Source organism: Euleptes europaea, chromosome 18 (genome assembly GCF_029931775.1).
Source record: "Euleptes europaea isolate rEulEur1 chromosome 18, rEulEur1.hap1, whole genome shotgun sequence".
Lineage (NCBI taxonomy): Eukaryota > Metazoa > Chordata > Lepidosauria > Squamata > Sphaerodactylidae > Euleptes > Euleptes europaea.
The window spans coordinates 37,600,035-37,618,401 of NC_079329.1; the positions used below are offsets into that span (position 1 = coordinate 37,600,035).

Consider the following 18,367-nt stretch of genomic DNA (forward strand, 5'->3'; position numbering starts at 1 on the left):
TAAGAGTGACCATGTTCTCCTGGAGTTTGTTATACAGCAGAAAGGAGAAGCAAGAAATAGTCAAACATGTACTCTAGACTTTAAGAAAGCTGATTTCAATAAATTTAAGGAACTACTGGGTGTGATCCTGTGGGTGAGAATATTGAATGAGAAGGAAGTACATGAAGGATGGGAAATTCTAAAAAGGGAGATATTGAAGGCACAATTTAAATCAATTTCCACAAGGAGAAAAAAAGGTAGAGGTTTGAAGAAACCAGGGTGGATGTCTAAAGAACTTTTGGTTGAGATAGGATTTAAGAAGGGCATGTACAAGAAATGGAAAAAGGGAGAAATCAACAAAGGGGAATTCAAACAAGTAGCCAACACATGTAGGGAGAAAGTCAGGAAGACTAAAGCACAAAATGAGCTCCGGCTAGCCATGGAAGCTAAAAACAACAAAAAAGGTTTTTTTGGTTATGTCCATAACAAAAGGAAGATCAAGGTAACGATCGGGTCATTGCGTGGAGAGGACGGTGAGTTATTAACAGGGGAGGCAGAAAAGGCAGAATTACTTCACTCCTTTTTTGTATCAGTCTTCTCCCAAAAGGGGAATAGTGCTCAACCTGGGAATAATGGAGCTGAGGATGCAACAGGAGAATTACAGCATAGTATAGACACTGAGATAGTACAGGAATACCTGGCTACTCTTAATGAAGTCAAGTCTCCGGGGCTGGATGAACTGCATCCAAGGGTGTTAAAAAAAACTGGCTGAAGTGATTTCAGAACCACTGGCAATAATCTTTGAGAATTCATGGAGAACAGAAGTTCCAGCAGACTGGAGGAGGGCAAATGTGGTCCCCATCTTTAAAAAGGGGAGGAAAGAAATCCCAAACAATTATCGCCCAGTCAGCCTGACATCAATACCAGGTAAAATAATAGAGCAGATAATTAAACAGACAGTCTGTAAGCGCTTAGAAAGAAATGCCGTGATCACTGACAGTCAACATGGGTTTCTCAAAAACAGGTCATGCCAAACTAACCTCATATCTTTTTTTTGGTAGTGACAAGTATGGTAGATGAAGGGAATGCTGTAGATGTAGTGTACCTTGATTTCAGTAAAGCCTTTGATAAAGTCCCCCATGATCTTCTTGAAACAAAGCTAGTAAAATGTGGGCTGGACATTGCTACTGTTAGGTAGATTGGTAATTGGTTGACCAACCGAACTCAGAGGGTGCTCTTTAATAGCACAACTTCATCCTGGAGTGACCAGTGGGGTGCCTCAGGGGTCTGTCCTGGGATCGGTACTATTTAATATTTTTATAAATGACTTGGATGATGGAATAGAGAGCATGCTAATCAAATTTGCAGATGACACCAAGTTAGGAGGGGTAGTTAATACCATGGAGAGTAGGGTCAGAGTTCAGAATGACCTCGATAGACTGGAGAGCTGGGCCATAAGTAATAAAATGGATTTCAGTAGGGAGAAGTGTAAGGTATTTCACCTAGGCAGAAACAACATAAGGCACAGGTAGAGGATGGGAGATAGTTGGCTTGACAACAGTACATGTGAAAGAGATCTGGGAGTCTTAGTAGACCACAAACTGAACATGAGTCAACAGTGATGATATGGCGGCTAAGAAGGCCAATGCAATTCTGGGCTGCATCAATAGGAGTATTGTGTCTAGGTTGTTTGCCATTGCCTGCCTCTGCATAACAACCCTATACTTCCTTGGAGGTCTCCCATCCCAATACTTGCCAGGGTTGACCCTGCTTAGCTTCAGAGAGCTGATGAGATCAGGCTAGCCAGGGGCTACCCAGGTCAGGGCGTCAAATCTATGCAGTGCCCTGAAGTATGGACAAATGTCCTGGAGGGCATATGTATTCAAGAATGAAGAGCATCCCCTGGTGGCCTGGGTGAAATTGGCCCCCTGAAAATTCCCATCTGATGAGGTCAGATGCTAAAGCAGAGGCTGGAGAGAGTGTCTGGGAGTGGTTATCCTAGAAAACCTCCCCCTTAACATTGACACCCTGTAAAACTAGTTGCTGAACATAGCCTCAGAGTTAGTGAAAACCAGGGGCACCCTCAGAGGAAGAGTGCTGTGTGAATCTGAAATTAGGTACATTCCTTTGCTGAGAAAGCACTACTTGGAAGAGATTGCTTTATGTATCCAACAGTATGTCTGGTGGCAGCTCTTGTGGCAGTGAGCTTGCATGGCCCAGAGCCCATCTTATTGTTACCCTCTGTGAGAGGAGAGAGAGAGAGAACAGAGGAGGGGTGGCAGGAGAGGAAAGTCCTCTTGGAGAGGACTGTTATTGGAAGGAGGAGATGCAGCCATCCATGAGTCCCATGACCATGCAGAGTACCAAGGAGAACATGGTCTAGTTGAAAGACTCAGCAGCCCGGTCAGAACGGATGGGAGCCTCTCCCCGCTGGGGATGAAGAGGCAAAGCAAGTGCAAGCTGGTACCTAAAGATGAATGAGGAGAATCGCTTTCAGCAGCGAGCAAGCCACTCGGTGTCTCTGCTGAGCCCAAGTGTTACAGTACCAAATGAGTGCGCAGATTCCAACTGGGCTGCTTCTGGCTGGAGTCTCCTGCTGGAAACTCTTCTGTGGTGGAAGGAGGTCGCCTGGCCTATCCTGCCTGGCCTTGCAGGCTTCCTTCCTCCTGCCAAAGAGCTTCCCATCGCTGGCCTCTGCTGCCATCGTCTGTCTGCCAGCCATGCCTGCAACCTGAAAAATATAGGATACGAACAGGCTTTGCCCTGAACTTGGGGTCGAAGTTTCCCATTACAAGCTTTTTGAAGTGGGACCCAATTCTAAACTTACATTGGGGCCACCACCCCCGCCCCCCGCAAAGTAACTTGGTGCTCCTTTCCCCCTGTCCCAGCATGAAATGCAGGAAGCTCACGCCAGGAAGCTGCAAACAACTACATGTTGGAAATTCTTGAAGATTTGGAGGTGGAGCATGGGGATGGTAGAGTTTGGAGAAGGGAGGGACTTCAGCAGGATATAATGTCAAAGAGGCCACCTCCCAAAGCATCCATTTATTTGCTTCAGAGGAACTGATCTCTGTAGTCTGGAGATCACTAGTAATTCTGAGAAATCTCCAGGCCCCACCTGGAGCTTGGCATCCTATTCTGTTTAGTATTTATAAATATGTAGCTTTGCTGAACAACAGACTTTATTTCATGGCCATTTTATTCAAGTATTCAGAAGTGGACCCAAATTTGCCACCAAGGATCCTCGGCTCCCAGTTAGGGTTGCCAGCTCTGGGTTGGGAAATACCTGGAGATTTGGGAGGTGGAGCCTGAGGAGGGTGGGGTTTGGGGAAGGGAGGGTCTTAAATTGGGTATAATGTCCTAGAACCCACCTTCCAAAGTGGCACGTTTCCCCAGGGGAACTGATAGCGGGAGATCTCCAGGTGCTACCTGGAGGTTGGCAACCCTAGTTTAGGCAGAGCCGAATGACCATGTTGCAGAGAGCGCAAGGAGCTGCTCTGGTGTTGACAGGGGGCCCTGGAGCCTGCCCTCCATGAACTCCCACCATATTTTGATCAGCTCTGGCAGCCCTAGACCTCAGAGAGAGAAAGGTGATAGCAAAGGTGCAGGTCAGAGCGCCCTGTAGTTCAGAAGCAAGAAGATATGTGGGAGAGTGCACTCCCCCCACATCCACCCCCCCCAAACACACACATACTGATTCTCCGGCGAAGTCACCAAAGCACCACAGCAAGAGAGGTGCAGACGCACCTAGCTCCTGTGCAGCCTTCAGATGCTTGGATCATTCCAGCTGATGCGCAACACAGTCTGGCATCCCCTGCTTGGCAGGTGCCAGCTGAAGCCACTGCAGACCTGGCAATGGGGATGGCTGAGGCCCAGGAGGTGGTGGGTGGGTGGGGGACAAAGTGCCCGTGCGTTCAAAGACTCTAATACAATCCCATTTGAAGCCTCCACACATCATCCTAAACGAACCCTTAAACTGTAGGGGGCATCAGACTCACTGTGTGCACTGGAGAGGAATCTGAGACCCTGGTGTGTAAAACTACTCCTAAATCTCTCCTCCTTTCACCCCCAGGAAAGACGACATTCTTGTGGGGGCCCCCCTCTTCATGGAGCGCCGCTCAGACAGCAAACTCTACGAAGTGGGAAGAGTATACTTGTACCTGCAGCGGAACACCCCCCAGGCTTACAGTGTCCCCTGGCAGAAACTGACTGGCATGGATGTCTATGGGCGCTTTGGCATGGCGATTGCACCCCTGGGCGACATGGACCAGGATGGATACACAGGTAAGCGGGTGTGTGGGGGGGGGCTTTTTGACCTGCAAAGACCCAGTCAGCTTTGTCCTCTCCAATCCCCCCTCCTTCCTGCTAGCAACCAAGAGAGCTTCATTCCCTGCAGGGGTCCACGAGGCCGGCTGCAGTAATAGGAACATACCTGCATGTAGGGCTGCCAACTTCGGGTTAGGATATTCCTGGAGATCTGATGGCAGAGAGTGGGGAGTGTGGGGTTTGAGGAGGGGAGGAACCTCAGCAAGGTATAATGCTGTGGAGTCCACCCCTTCCCCAAAAGCTGCCATTTTCTCCAGGGGAATTGGTGTAGGTAGTCTGGAGATGACTTGTAATTCTGGGACATTTCCAGACCACACCTGGAGGTTGGCCACCCTGCCTGCATGGCCAGTGCCTGTGGGGTCAGCCTTTGAGCATAGAAAGTGGTGGTCATACAGAGTGCTTGGGGGAGATGGAAATGGCCCCTGGACATGGTCAGACGCTCTTTTATTCTGCCCAGATGATGCCTTCCAAGGCTGAGTCCCAGGCCACAAGGGCTGCTGGTAGGTGACGTGCCAAACAGGGCACTTTCCTGGCCAGTGATGGCCTGGGGGCATTCTTCCATTTAATCTTCCTCTGATCCTAAGCACATTCCCCCCACCCCACCCCAGACCTGGCTATCAACCCTTCTTTCTTGCACGCTGTTAGAAAACACGGTCCTCACTGTGCCAACAGTGTGTGTGTGTGGGGGGGGGGGCAATTTCATTTGCCATCATGCCTCCCTACCAGTCCCCCATCCCCCTTTGCTTTCTGAAGCTTGCCTTGGCCCAGCAGAAGAGATCCCAGCCCAGGTCCAGTTCCTCTCTGTCTGGGCTGGTTGCCCCACGACTCCCTGCTGCCCCCGCAATCATCCTTTGTGACCACATGGCTTGTCGTTGACTTGACTCAAAGTACGTTGCCTCTGCAGATATAGCTATAGGAGCGCCCTTCGCTGGCCAGGATGGGGGTGGCCGTGTGTACATCCACCGTGGGCAGAGTGATGGTCTGAGTGCAGCTCCTGACCAGATCATCGAAAATCCTTTTGCTGGACACGCTGGCTTTGGTTTTGCCGTGCGCGGAGCCTCGGACATTGACGCTAACGGCTACCCTGGTAATGCGGGACTGAGCGATCTACCCATTCAGGTTCACCACCATTTGTTTGAGAGGTTCTGCATAGACACTTTGCTTTGATCAAAGCCAGTCAGATTTTGTATGTCTTGTTTTAAGTGACTTGCAGAGGACTTGAGGTGGTGTGGTGTCTTTTTCTTTCATGTAAAGAAGCCCTGACCTGCATATCCCAGGCTAGCCCGATCTTATCAGATCTTGGAAGCTAAGCAGGGTCGGCTCTGGTTAGTACTTGGATGGGAGACCACCAAGGAAGTCCAGGGTCGCTATGCAGGGGCAGGCAATGGCAAACCACCTCTGAAGAAGCTCAGGTCTTGCAGAACTTACCTTAATGACACCGGATGAGTGGGTAGAACTGGGGGACTGGAGCTACCCACTTGATTCTGATAACCTTTTCTGCCTTCTTCTCCCACAGATGTGTTGGTTGGGGCATTTGAAGCCAGTAAGGTGGCTGTGTACAGGTGAGAGAAAGAGGCCCAGGCAGTGCTTAAAAATCTCTTTTCCACTGGGGTTTAGAACACTCTGGGGCAGGGCAGGGGCAGGCTGGGCTCCCGTGAGCCAGACCCTGCTTTTCTAGAGTGAGAAGGGGATGCAACACCCCATGCTTTCCATTTCAGGCACCAGCCAACTGGTGTTAAAAGGACTGGGAGAAACCCAGCATCTCCCTCTTCAGCCAAAATACTGAGGCTAAGAATGTGGCAGTTTATGCTGTGCCATCGGTAAAGGTCCTGGGTGGACTGTGAGAGATGGCGACTTGCTCATTTTCATTTGCTGATTTATGTGAATATATGTACGTTTACTCTTGAAGCTGAGAACATTTGGTGGACTGGCGGGAGGGGGGACCTCAAGACAGTCTAAGAAACAACTTGGCAAGTCTCAACAGTTGTTTCAAGTCGTTTCCCCCGTTTTTGAGACTCCTTAAAGGTAGAGAAAAGCGGGATATATAAATCAACTCTTTTTCTTCTTCTGAGTGTACTCTTAGAGCATAATATTTGTGCCCGAAAGAGGAATCTCACCTGGTGCTGTTGAGTTTCTGGGTAACAGTGGGACCGATGACCCTGACTCAGCCCTCGAGGGCACCAGGCTGAGCTCCTCTGAGGCCTTGCCCATCCATCAACACCTTGGTCAAGATCAGGAGACTTCCGGTAAAGCTGCTGACCGAAGCACACGTCTCTCTGGGGAGCTCCCCAGAGAGAACCAAGAAACGTCCTTAATAGAGATGCAAAACGCGCCTCTACCCGCTCCTAAAAAGTGGAACGGGATTTCAGGAATTCTCCTGCAGTCGAGAAGAGCGGTGTTGACTCCTGTGCTCTCTGAGAGTGCTTTTTTAAGACTCCCGGAGGCCCAGATGCTGTCCCGCCGGCTTGAGGGGATTTAACTTCGCCCCGGACATCTCGTTGGAATTAGGCTTCGATCTCATCTATCTACTACCATCTAATCAACCATATCATTGGAAAAAAAAACCCACCCTCCGAAATCTGAGTGAGTTCAAAGACTCCTTTTGTTTTACCGGGTAATGAGACAACTGAGAATCAAATAACAAAAATATATTAAATCCGTACCTCCCAGACAACCGCATGGTAGAAATAGAAGCTACAAAAACAATAAATTAAAACAGCAGAAAACTTACCAAATTTTCTTGGAGATAGACAAAACAATTGGGACATGAAATTGACATCCCAACCTCCAATTAATTGTTGAGACGAAAGCAGGGGAAGATAGAAGTAGCAGAAGTCCCTCCTCTTACTCTGGCGACTTCCGATGTAAAGGTCCTCCAGCCATGTTGTCGGTCATAGAGGCAGATTGAAAACAACCGGAAGACGGAGGGAAGGGGGAAAGGGAAGACCGGTAAGGACAGAGAAGACTGGCATCAAGGCAACATCGTAAGACCGGAAGTGCGTTTCTCTGTGTAATGGGTAAATACGTCCTACACTCTTTGACGACAGAGAAGAGACGGCAGAAGGTTTGCGATTACTTCCTACTACCTGCCCAGTGCCGTGCTAGAGCGTCCTTCCACTCTATGATACTTCAATACTGAAAATTGGCTTTTTACATTAATTGGAGGGCGAAAAATTATGTGCAACCATGGAGAATCAGTTGGGATGTTGAAGATAATGATATTGTCTTGAAGAAAATATATTTTGAAGCTCTGTCTGTTTATAAGGGAGAAAATTGCCAGAATTTATGTCTGGAAAACGCCAACGCTCTGGATCACTGCATAGTCCTGCACTAATTAAAGGTAAAGAATCTTCCATAGATACAGCAATGGAGAAGACAGAAAAGAAAATGCAAGAACTTTTAGCCAAACAAACAGAAGCCTTTACTAATCAGATGGAACAAATGTCTAAACAGCAAGAAAAGCAGATGAATCAGCTGACAGAGATGCTAGCTGTCAAACTGGATACTGTTACAAAAGAAGTGAAGGAGGTAAAGGCACAAGTTACATCACTGTAATCAAATATGAAGACAATGGATGCATTTGTCAAGAAAATGTCTGAAGAACAGAAGGAAGTGAAGAAAAAAGTAGAGAACCACGAAAAACAGCTAGAAACAATGCAAACACAAGAAGAAGCCACGAAAGATCAACTCGCTATGATGGATTTGAAAGTGAGGGAATCTAACCTACGCATACGAAATCTTCCTGAAGACTGTGGTGACACGAGAGAATAATTGGTGAAAGCACTAGCTTCCCTATTTCATATAGAGGAACAAGAGGTAGACTGAGCAATTAACAGAATTTACAGGATGCCTTTACCCTCAAGAATGAGAAGGATAAAGGCAAGAGATGTTATGATTACCTTCTATGATGTCAGAATGAAAGATACTATCATGCAACTGCATTATAAAGATCTAATAGTTTTGGAAAGTAACTCATTAATACTTCTTAAGGATATACCCAGACATTTGATGACAAAGAGAAGTATTTTTAAGGATTTTATGACGACACTGAGGAAGAATGGAATAAGATATAGATGGCTTTTACCTCAAGGACTTACATTCACCTACAAAGAAGTGAAATGTGTCATTACCACGATGGAAGATGTTGGGAAGTTTCTGCGTAAATATAAGAAGGAACTGACTGACCTCTCATTAGACCAGGGAGAAGATCAACCTCAAGAAGAAGAGGACTCGTCAAAAGGAGCAACAGGTGGAATATAAACTTAAGTAAACTCAGTCAAAATGGCCAAAGTAATTTCGTGGAATGTAAATGGATTAAATGATAAAGTGAATAGAGGAAGGATTTTTAAATTTCTACAGAAACAAAAATATTCCTTAATATGTCTGCAAGAAACTCATATTTCAAAGAAAGACAAGAAGTGTTTAGAAAGAAATGCGTTGGGATATGCCTTTATTTCCTCATCTAAAACAAAGACTAAAGGACTAGTTATTTACACACACGCCTCAATGACTCCTGAACTTGTATATAAAGATGAGGAAGGCAGAATACTTATAATTAGAACTAAAATATTAGGTCAAAAGACATTGGTGGTAGGGATCTATGCACCCAATGAAGGAAAAGCACAATTCTACAAACAACTTCATGATATCCTATTACAACATGCTGAAGAGCAGGTATTATTAATGGATGACTTCAATGGAGTTATAGACACTGTGATTGATAAAAAGACAAAAGCTAAAGATGACAAGGAAGGCTGCCTTCCTAAGACTTTTTTTCAAATCATTGAGGAATTTAAAATTCAAGACATTTGGAGAACAATGAACATATCAGCAAGGGAATATACCTTTTTTTCAGCAAGACATGAATCACACTCCCATATAGATATGATATGGGCAAGTAAGTCTATCTTTACACAACTGCGAAAGGTACATATAATACCAAGAACTTTCTCAGATCACAATCCGGTCTCTTTTGAATGGAATGACAGACAAGCATTTAGATGGAGATTAAATGATAGACTCTTGAGAGATGAAAAAATAAAATCTGAATTACGTACGTTAATTAAGGCGGTATTAAGGGGATTCATGATTCAGAAAAATACTGCATGGAAGAAAAAACAACTACAGCAAACAAATGAGATACTCTAAGAGTTACAAAACTTGGAACAACAACTGATTTTAGCAACCCAAGATTCCCAGAGGAAAGACATTTTGCTAAAGATTAAATTGGTTAAGCACCAGCTTAATTTAGCGGTCACTGAGGAAATGAACAAGAATATGAAATATGTGAAGCAAAGATATTTTGAACATGCCCAGGTAAACTCTTGGCTAATCAATTAAGAGATTCTGTGCAAAGGAAGATTATCGGGAAAATACAGACAGCAAAAGGTCAGGTTTATGCAACAACTGACATACAGAAAGATACATGTTTTTATACAAAATTGTACCAAAGAGATAACATTTCAGAAAAAAAGGATAAATATCTAAAGTCAATAAATATTATTAAACTATCTCTTGACGAACAAAAAATTATGGATGCTCCAATAACAAAAGAAGAATTAGAAGGAGCAATAACAAGACAAAAAACGGATAAGACACCCAGCCCAGATGGGATTAGGCTATGTTTTATAAGTTATTTAAAGATTTTTTAGTAAATCCTTTTATGATGGTCTTCAATACTATACTAGATATGGGATCTTCCCCAGAGACATGGTCCAATGCTTTTATATTGCTAATTCATAAAACAGGAAGAGACCCAGAAAAAGTAACTAATTACAGGCCCATTTCCCTATTGAATGTGGATTATAAAATTTATGCCTCTGTATTATCGAATAGACTTAAACAATTTATTAGAAATTTAATTCATGAAGATCAGGCGGGCTTTGTTCCTGGAAGACAGATAAAAGATAACCTTAGAGTTTTACTTGATGCAATGGAATACTACAAACATAATAATCAACATAAAGCTGCCTTTATTTTTTTAGATGCAGAGAAAGCTTTTGATATGGTTTCTTGGGAGTACATGAAAAAAGTTTTGGAAAAAATAAACTTTGGAGATAGATTTCGAAATGGAATAAATGCTATATACCCGACCCAGAAAGCCAAAATATTAGTGAATGAGTCAATATCCAATAATTGTGAAATACGGAAAGGAACTAGACAAGGTTGCCCGCTTTCTCCTTTGCTTTTTATTTTAATCCTAGAAACTTTTATGTTGTAAAATACGGGACACAGATGCTATTCATGGTCTGAAGATAAACAAACACGAATTTAAAATGAGAGCATTTGCGGATGACTTATTGTTGATCTTAAACAACCCGAATCAATCTATTAACTTCCTGTTAGATCTATTACAGCAATATGGTGATGTTTCGGGGTTCAAGATTAATCAAGATAAAACCCAAGTATTGTTTAAAAACTTGTCAAGTAAGGAGCAAACAGATTTTATATCTCTTTCAGGATGGGAGAAAACAACCAAAATGAAATATTTCGGCACTTGGATTACAAATAAAAATAAAGACTTGATGATTAATAATTATGTTAAACTGTGGGAGGTGATAAAAAAGGAAATGGTTATATGGTCTAATAAAAAAATTCCCTTTCTGGGATGTATATCAGTAATTCAAATGAATATACTGCCAAGATTGTTGTTTTTATTTCAAAATTTGCCAATAATTACACAACAGAAATATTTTGACATATGGAGAAAGGATTTGATGAATTTTGTTTGGCAAGGGAAAAAACCTAGAATTGCCTACAAATATTTGGTGGACTCCAAAGATAGAGGAGGTTTTGCTCTTCCTAACTTTAAATTATATGCTGAGGCCTCGGCATTTGTATGGCTAAAAGACTGGATACAATTGAAAAATGTACGTCTATTGGATTTGGAAGGTTTTGACAATAGATTTGGGTGGCATGGCTATATGTGGTATGACAAACTGAAGATACATACAACATTTCAACATCATATTGTTAGATCATCTTTAATAAAAATTTGGTTGAATTATAAACATCTCTTAGAAAACAAAACACCTTTGTGGATTTCATCACAAGAAATGTTGACATTGAGACCATTGAGACTTTCCCAATTTCTCACATATCAAGACCTTTTAAACTGGGAATATAATACGTGTGCCTTAAAGGAATATGAAGAATTAAAAGAACATTTGTCTTGGTTTCAATATCATCAAATAAATTCAGTATATACCCTGGATATGAAGACGGGTTTTACAAAAGATAAATTGCCTTTACAACAACTTCTGTTAGACACTAATGATCATCTGATATCAAAAATGTATAAACTGCTGTTAACTATATACACTGAACAAGACCAAGTTAAACCCACAATGATTACATGGGCACAGACTTTGGGTCATGATATCCCACTGAATAGATGGGAAAGACTTTGGTCATGAGACATGAAGTCCATTCTTTCACAACAATTATGAGAAAATATATATAAGTTGATCTATAGATGGTACTTGACACCAAAAAACTTGGCTACAATGTATAAAACAATGTCACCAAATTGTTGGAAATGTAAAAATGAAATTGGTTCTTTCCACCATACCTGGTGGTTGTGTGGAAAGGCAAAGGACTTTTGGGATATGACTTATAATGAACTGAGACTGATTTTGCAGCAAAATATCCCTAAAACGCCAGAAATGATGTTGTTAAGTATGATACCGGAGTCTATTTTAACTCAGAGATCTTTTTTGATATATGCCACCACAGCAGCACGATTGGTATATGCAGCAAAATGGAAAACGGCAGAGGTTCCAGATAAAAATGACTGGATATTTAAAAAGTTAGAACTGGCAGAAATGGCTAAACTTACTGCGTTAATAAATCAAAAGGAGAATGAGGAGTTTGTGGGAGAATGGGAGGCATGGAAGTTATATTGTGAAAATGAAATAAACAAGGGGGAATGTAAAGGTTATTCATTGATCTAATCCAGTGTACGAAGATAATAGTATTACCATGGAATTTTATTTTTAAATCAGATGAATGATTATTTGGATTACTATAATAATTAATATTGTACAAACGAAAGAAATGAAAGTAATTAAGGTTAATATATAATAATCTAAAAATGTATGATGTTGGATTAGAAATTGCAATTCAAGGGGAGCAATGATATAATAACCGGATGGAGGAGGGTGGAGGGGGAGTCTTAAATGTTATTTACAATTTAACAGAATGATGACTATTTTGTAACAAGTTGTAACTAGAAAAAACAACAACACCTTGGTCAAGATCACAAGACCACCCCTGTCGGCCCCTTGCTGAGATTTCCAGCCTGCTGCTGCTCACTTGGCCCGTCCTGTTTTTTGGTTCCCTTTAGAGCCCGACCTGTGGTGGTGATGAAGGCCCTTGTGGTGGTGCCAGAGGCGTTGAACCCGGAGCAGAAAAGCTGCACTGTGTCGAAAATGAACGTCAGCTGGTGAGCTGGGTGGGAACAGCCTTTCCTTACTCTGAAGGCAAATGAGCAAACCCCGACCCCCTGCCAAGTTCCCCTCCAGTTCTTTGTTTAAAATTAGCTCAGTGTATTAGGGAAATGGATGACACTTTGATTTGCCTTCAAGCGCCTCCTTCTCTGAGTGAAGGGGAGTTGAGGGGGAAGAGTCCTCCTCTCCTTTCTTTTGGGTGAGACAAGAATCTTTGCAGTCATCATTTGACTGGCAAGTTGGGCAGGTATGATCCGCCCCAGAAGAAAACTCACAGAATTGTACCAGTTTACCATACGGCGGATGCTAATCTGGTGAAGTGGATTGGTTTCCCCACTCCTACATATGAAGCCAGCTGGGTGGCCTTGGGCTAGTCACAGTTCTCTCAGCCCCACCAACCTCACAGGGTGTCTGTTGTGGGGAGGGGGAGGGAAGGTGATTGTAAGCCGGTTTGATTCTTCCTTAAGTGGGAGAGAAAGTCGGCAGATAAAAAAGCAACTCTTCTTCTTTACAGGAGGATGTGTTCAACATCAGCTCTACTCACAGCCAATTCAAAGCCATTTTTAAAAGCCCTCTTGCATAGAGTGGCTTGACTAGTATTCCCCGCCCACCCCCCATGCAAGAGATGGTGTGCTCTTTACCATATTTTCTACCCTGCAGCTGTTCCTCTTGCTGATTTTGGGTGGGGGGAAGAGGGGGAACGAGAAAGTTTGACTTTCATCCTAGAGGCACACCGTTTCTTTTGGACAGATGCCTTCCTCACCACTGCCACCCCCTCCCTCTCATCCTCACATATGCATGCATTTTCAGGGTTTTAAACTTGAATTTTAAAAACGATCTGCCCTTTGAGACACTGGCGTGAGTTGGGCTGGTTCTCCGGCCCAGCAACTTCTTGGGGTGGCCCATTGGGGAGTGCCCTGCAGGGGTTCAGCTGGTTCCCAGCCATCAGTAACAGCAGGCCAGAGGTTTGGCTTGGACCCAGATGGTGGTGGTAAGGGCCCAGGTGGGGAATGGCACTACCTTGCTGATGCAACCAAGTACCTTGACCCTGTCCCGGCACGCCTGGTTCAAAGTTAGAGCAACCTGACTGTTTCTAGACCAACCTTTGCAATGACCCAGGAACTTCCCTGAGCAAAGAATGAAACTGGAATGCTCAGTTAAGTAGAAGGGCAAACTTGGGACAGTGAGGAAGGAGGCGCCAGGGCAGGAGCAGGAAGTAGTCTGCACAAAGAGGCAGGAAGGGACAAAGAAGCCATGGGCAAAGTTGGAGATCTCGTTGCTGCTCTGAAAAATCCTCTCTGCCTGAAACCAACCCCCAGTCTCTTTTCCCAAAGCCCACTTAGGAGCCACTTCAGACATTGCTGTAATGCAAAATGGTAATGTGTGTGAGTGCCACCAACAAGTGTTTGCAAACATGTAGCACACAAGTACACCACCAGGGAGCCGCCTCTCCCTGTCTGAGTGTACGCAGAATGACAAACCCAAGTTTGCTGGCCCAGAGTATGTCAAATGACCGTCCTTGCCTTCCTGTTCATCATCACAGCTTCACCATCCAGATGTGTGTCGGAGTGTCGGGGAAAAACATACCCCCCCAAATGGGTGAGTGTTTTCCTTGTTACTGGGAGAGAGAGAGAGGTGGTACCGTCTAATGGCTGCCATATTAGGGTGGATGGGGAGGGTGAGGTGTACCAATATAGGTTGAGGATCCCTTATCCAGACACCCAAGATCTGGACTGGGCAAAAAAACTGGCTATTTGAGCCAGCCTGCAGACATGACTCACAGGCCCTCAGCAGCCCGCCGGTTTGCTTTTTAATGGTTCAAGTACATAGTGTTTTATATATACCCTTATATTTGGGTACAACACAGGAAAGATAGGGAAGCCTAGGATATGCTTGGAAGTGGGGCGGGGGAGAACTTCTGAACAGCATACAAGCGGGGCAAACAACTCTACCAGTACAATCAGCACTGCTGTAGTAAATGTATACATAATGTTTAGTGTAACCATCATAGGTTACTGGGTAATATATTCCCCTCTGCTCCCATATTCAGAATGGTTTTAGAATTATCTTTTACTTATTACAAATTGTATTTTTAAATATATGAAGGCATACACACATCCACTTACTTATCTTTTGATGTAGCCCTTTAAAGTGAAGAAAAAATTGTGAAGTGATTTGGTATTCTCTCCATAGCATCTTTGTGTGAAATAATGTCTCATTTTTATCATTTTTCTTCATGTTTTTCTTTAGGTGTGAAATTAACTAGACCAGCATTGAATTGTGCCTGGTCTAGCTGACTTCACCAGTCTGCTGACTTGTTTAGGAGAAAGCCCTTGCCACTAGGATAGGAATTAGCCATCTTCTAGTCCCAAGGAGAATTTTACACACAGGAGTATCTTTATTCCTTCTCTGTTTCTGGGTCCAAAGTCTGGTGGCCTGGTGCTAAGAGGAAGCTCGCCGATGTTGGTCTACAGATACGAACATTTGGAGTGTGGCTGAGCAAGAGTTTGAGATTTCAGCTGCTGCTCCTGGTTGCTCTTGGGGCTGCTTAAGTAGTAGTCCTCAACAGCAGCAAATTAAGGGACTGTACAGAGCCAAGTAACATCCAGAGTTTCAGAGGTCTTAATGTTTTACAACCAATGGAAGGATGAGGATGGTGTCGGAGGTGGGGCTAGGGCTGTGGCTCGGTGAGAGAATAGCTGCTTGGCATGCAGAAGGTTCAGGTTCAGATCCCAGCATCTCCAGCTAGAAGTGGCAGGTGATATGAAAGACCTCTACCTAAGACCCCGGAGAGCCGCTGCCTGTTAGAGTAGGTGATACTAACCTTAATGGACGGATAGTCTGATGCATTATAAGGCAGCTTCGTGTGTGCATTCATGAGTTGGCTTAACAAAAGACACCAAATGAGCCTGAACTGGGTCTTCACTGTTCACCCCGTTGCTTTCCTAGGCCTGGAAGCAGAGCTGCAGTTGGACAGCATGAAGCAGAAGTTTTGGCGACGGGTTTTCCTGGAGCAAACCAGCCAGTCGAGCCAGGTGTTCCCTCTGGAACTGTCAGGAAAAGTGTCCCAAACCTGCCGAAACATCACTGCCTACCTGCGGGTATGAGGCTGTGGGGGAGGGGGGCTGTGGGAGAAGGCAAGAGAGCGGGGCAGCTGTGCTGAAAGCCTGAACAGACGAAGGGAGAGTAGCGAAGAGGGTGCGCAGAGCGCCCTGCCCCTCCCCTCCCTCCACATTGGGGGATCCCCCACCCTGCATTCAAGTACCTGGAACCTGGATGCCCAAGTCATGTTGGGCAACCTTAAGGGCTGCTTACACAGAGCAAAGACAGAACACCCATAGACACACGTACAAACGGCATGGCGTGTTCTCCATTTGCTGGGACAGCCGTATTAGTTGTGGTGTCTACAGAACCCAAAAGAAAAAGGGATGTCACTGTGCGCAATTCCTGCCCAGCCGTCTTCAGTTTCTTTTGAGATATCTTCTTCTTCTGGCTTGGGGACAATCCAGAAGAGACACTGCTGCTCAGTTCCATCATCTGTCGTATTACAAACTTTGCTTTGATGCTAGTGAGGACAGCCAGTGTGGTCTAGCAGTTAGGGTGTTGGGCTAAGAGCTGGGAGACCCAGGTTTGAATCCCCACTCTGCCACAGAAGCTTTGCTGGGTAACCTTGGGCTGGTCACACTCCTGTCAGCTTAATCTACCTCACAGGGTTGTTGTGTGGATAAAATAGAGGAGAATGAAGCGAGCTGCTTTGGGTCCTCACTGGGGGAGCTGCAGACATTACACTCTTCCATGGCTTTTCCGTATTTTATTTGGGGAAGAGAAATGCTTCCTTCAGCCGCCACCTCTATGGGTTTTCCTTCTGTCCCCAACCACGAGGAGTGCAATTGGGCTTTTGCTTCAGGGTCTCCTAGCATGCCCGCCTCTGATGAGTCACAGGCAAAAATCGCCGCTTTCCTCATGACTGCGTTCCCTGTTTTTGGCATGCAGCTGCAGAAGGCATTGCGGGAAGAAGGGGGCAGCCCCAGTAGGGAGGAGCTTGGGTTGGGGGGTGGGGGACCCATTCTTTGTTCAACTGACTGCTTGTTAATATGCAGGGGAGATTGGCTGAGGTTTCCTGGAAAGCTGCTACTGGAAATCCTTTTCTGAATGGCCATTTTTTGTGCAGGGCAGAGTCTGAAGCCAGTGATGTGTGGGTGTGTGAATAAATAGATATATATAGAGAGAGAGTGGGTGTGGGCAGTTTTGCAGCTTGAGACGCAGAGATTGGGCAGGAAGCAGATGGGGATGGGCACAGAGGCTGCAAGTAGTTGCTCTCTGGGGCTCTGAGGGCGGATCGGTAGCTTTGCTGCTTGCTGTAGGAGTGCCTGCTTGCATCTCCTTAGGATCTGATGTGTGGGATTCTCTCCTCCCACATTTTAACCTCACAACAGCCCAGTGAGGAATGGCATGAGTGGAGGGCATTGTAAAATCCTAGGGTCAGAGACAGCACAGTGGACATGCATCGGCTGAGCTGCTGGCAGGTCTCTGAGGTTTTAATTTGCAGGGTTATTTAAGAAATTGTTGAATTCTGTTCTGTACCTTCTAGGTTGGGGTTAGACAGACTCCAAAATATGTTTACTCAAAACATCCCAGTGGAAAAGCGTGGGGGGGGGCACAATGCCAACTGTGGAGTAATAGACTTGGAGGGGGGGGAGAATGGACCCCTCGTCCATCTTGCGGGGCTCCAGTGCCTTTAACCAGGACGCAATGTGCAGAGCTTGAAGAGGTGATGGCCCAAGCGTCTCCCTGTCTTTGCCTCTGGGAAAGCTTGCTAGTTACACAGGAATGAAAAGATGGCTAGCAGGTGAGGGGCAGTTCACTGAGAAATGTCTCATCCCCACCCCATAGGACGAGGGGGATTTCAAGGACAAACTGAGCCCCATTGTGGTCAGCTTCAACTTCAGTTTGGGGTCAGCGTTCGACGTGGGGAAGCTGGCGCCTGTACTCTCAGGCCAAACGATGATCCGGGAGCAGGTAAGATCCCTCGGCCTCCTCAAAAGGACCACGATACATGGTCAGTTACTTGGGTGCTTAGAGTGCAAAAGTTCTGGGTGTGAGAGAGAGAGAGTCAAGCCATAAGGGGTGACCAGAAGCTTTGCTGCTTGGGCTCTATTAAAATGCACATTTTAATAGAGCCCAAGCAGCAAAGCTTCTGGTCACCCCTTATGGCTTGACTCTCTCACACACACATATGCTCAGAGGCAGTGTCAAGCTTTAATCAGGGCTAATCTCTGGAATGGGAGTGAGCATGGGGGGAACTGCATTCTGCCTATGCTCAGAGGCCACCTCTCCTTGAGGCCTCTGCACTTAGTAATAGAGGTAAAACTAGCAAAGGTAGGCAGGTGGGCACTGTGTGTGTGTGTGGGGGGGGAGAATTGGATTCCATTCCCCACCCCCCATTCCCAGCTCTGGCTGCTGTTAGACACCATCCAAACTGCCAAGTTCTGTGCTTTGCTATTAAAATAGGCAGAACTTTGTTAGAGAATGATAATTTTATAAATTTTAAGGTGATAATTCTACAGTACAAAACTATCAAGTCTAGATACTCTGATGTATTAACAAGTGATTGG

At 45.0% G+C, this 18,367-nt stretch overlaps 1 protein-coding gene across 1 annotated transcript in view; it reads left to right on the plus strand.

Moving 5' to 3' along the window:
- The window catches only part of ITGA2B (integrin subunit alpha 2b), a 61,721-nt gene that overhangs the window by 22,521 nt on the left and 20,833 nt on the right, over positions 1-18,367 (plus strand). The window contains exons 12-18 of the mRNA XM_056863742.1: positions 4,052-4,263; positions 5,210-5,392; positions 5,822-5,867; positions 12,650-12,748; positions 14,296-14,351; positions 15,702-15,853; positions 17,646-17,771. Of these exons, the coding sequence (XP_056719720.1) occupies positions 4,052-4,263; positions 5,210-5,392; positions 5,822-5,867; positions 12,650-12,748; positions 14,296-14,351; positions 15,702-15,853; positions 17,646-17,771 (874 nt within the window). The remainder of the gene's footprint in view (positions 1-4,051; positions 4,264-5,209; positions 5,393-5,821; positions 5,868-12,649; positions 12,749-14,295; positions 14,352-15,701; positions 15,854-17,645; positions 17,772-18,367) is intronic.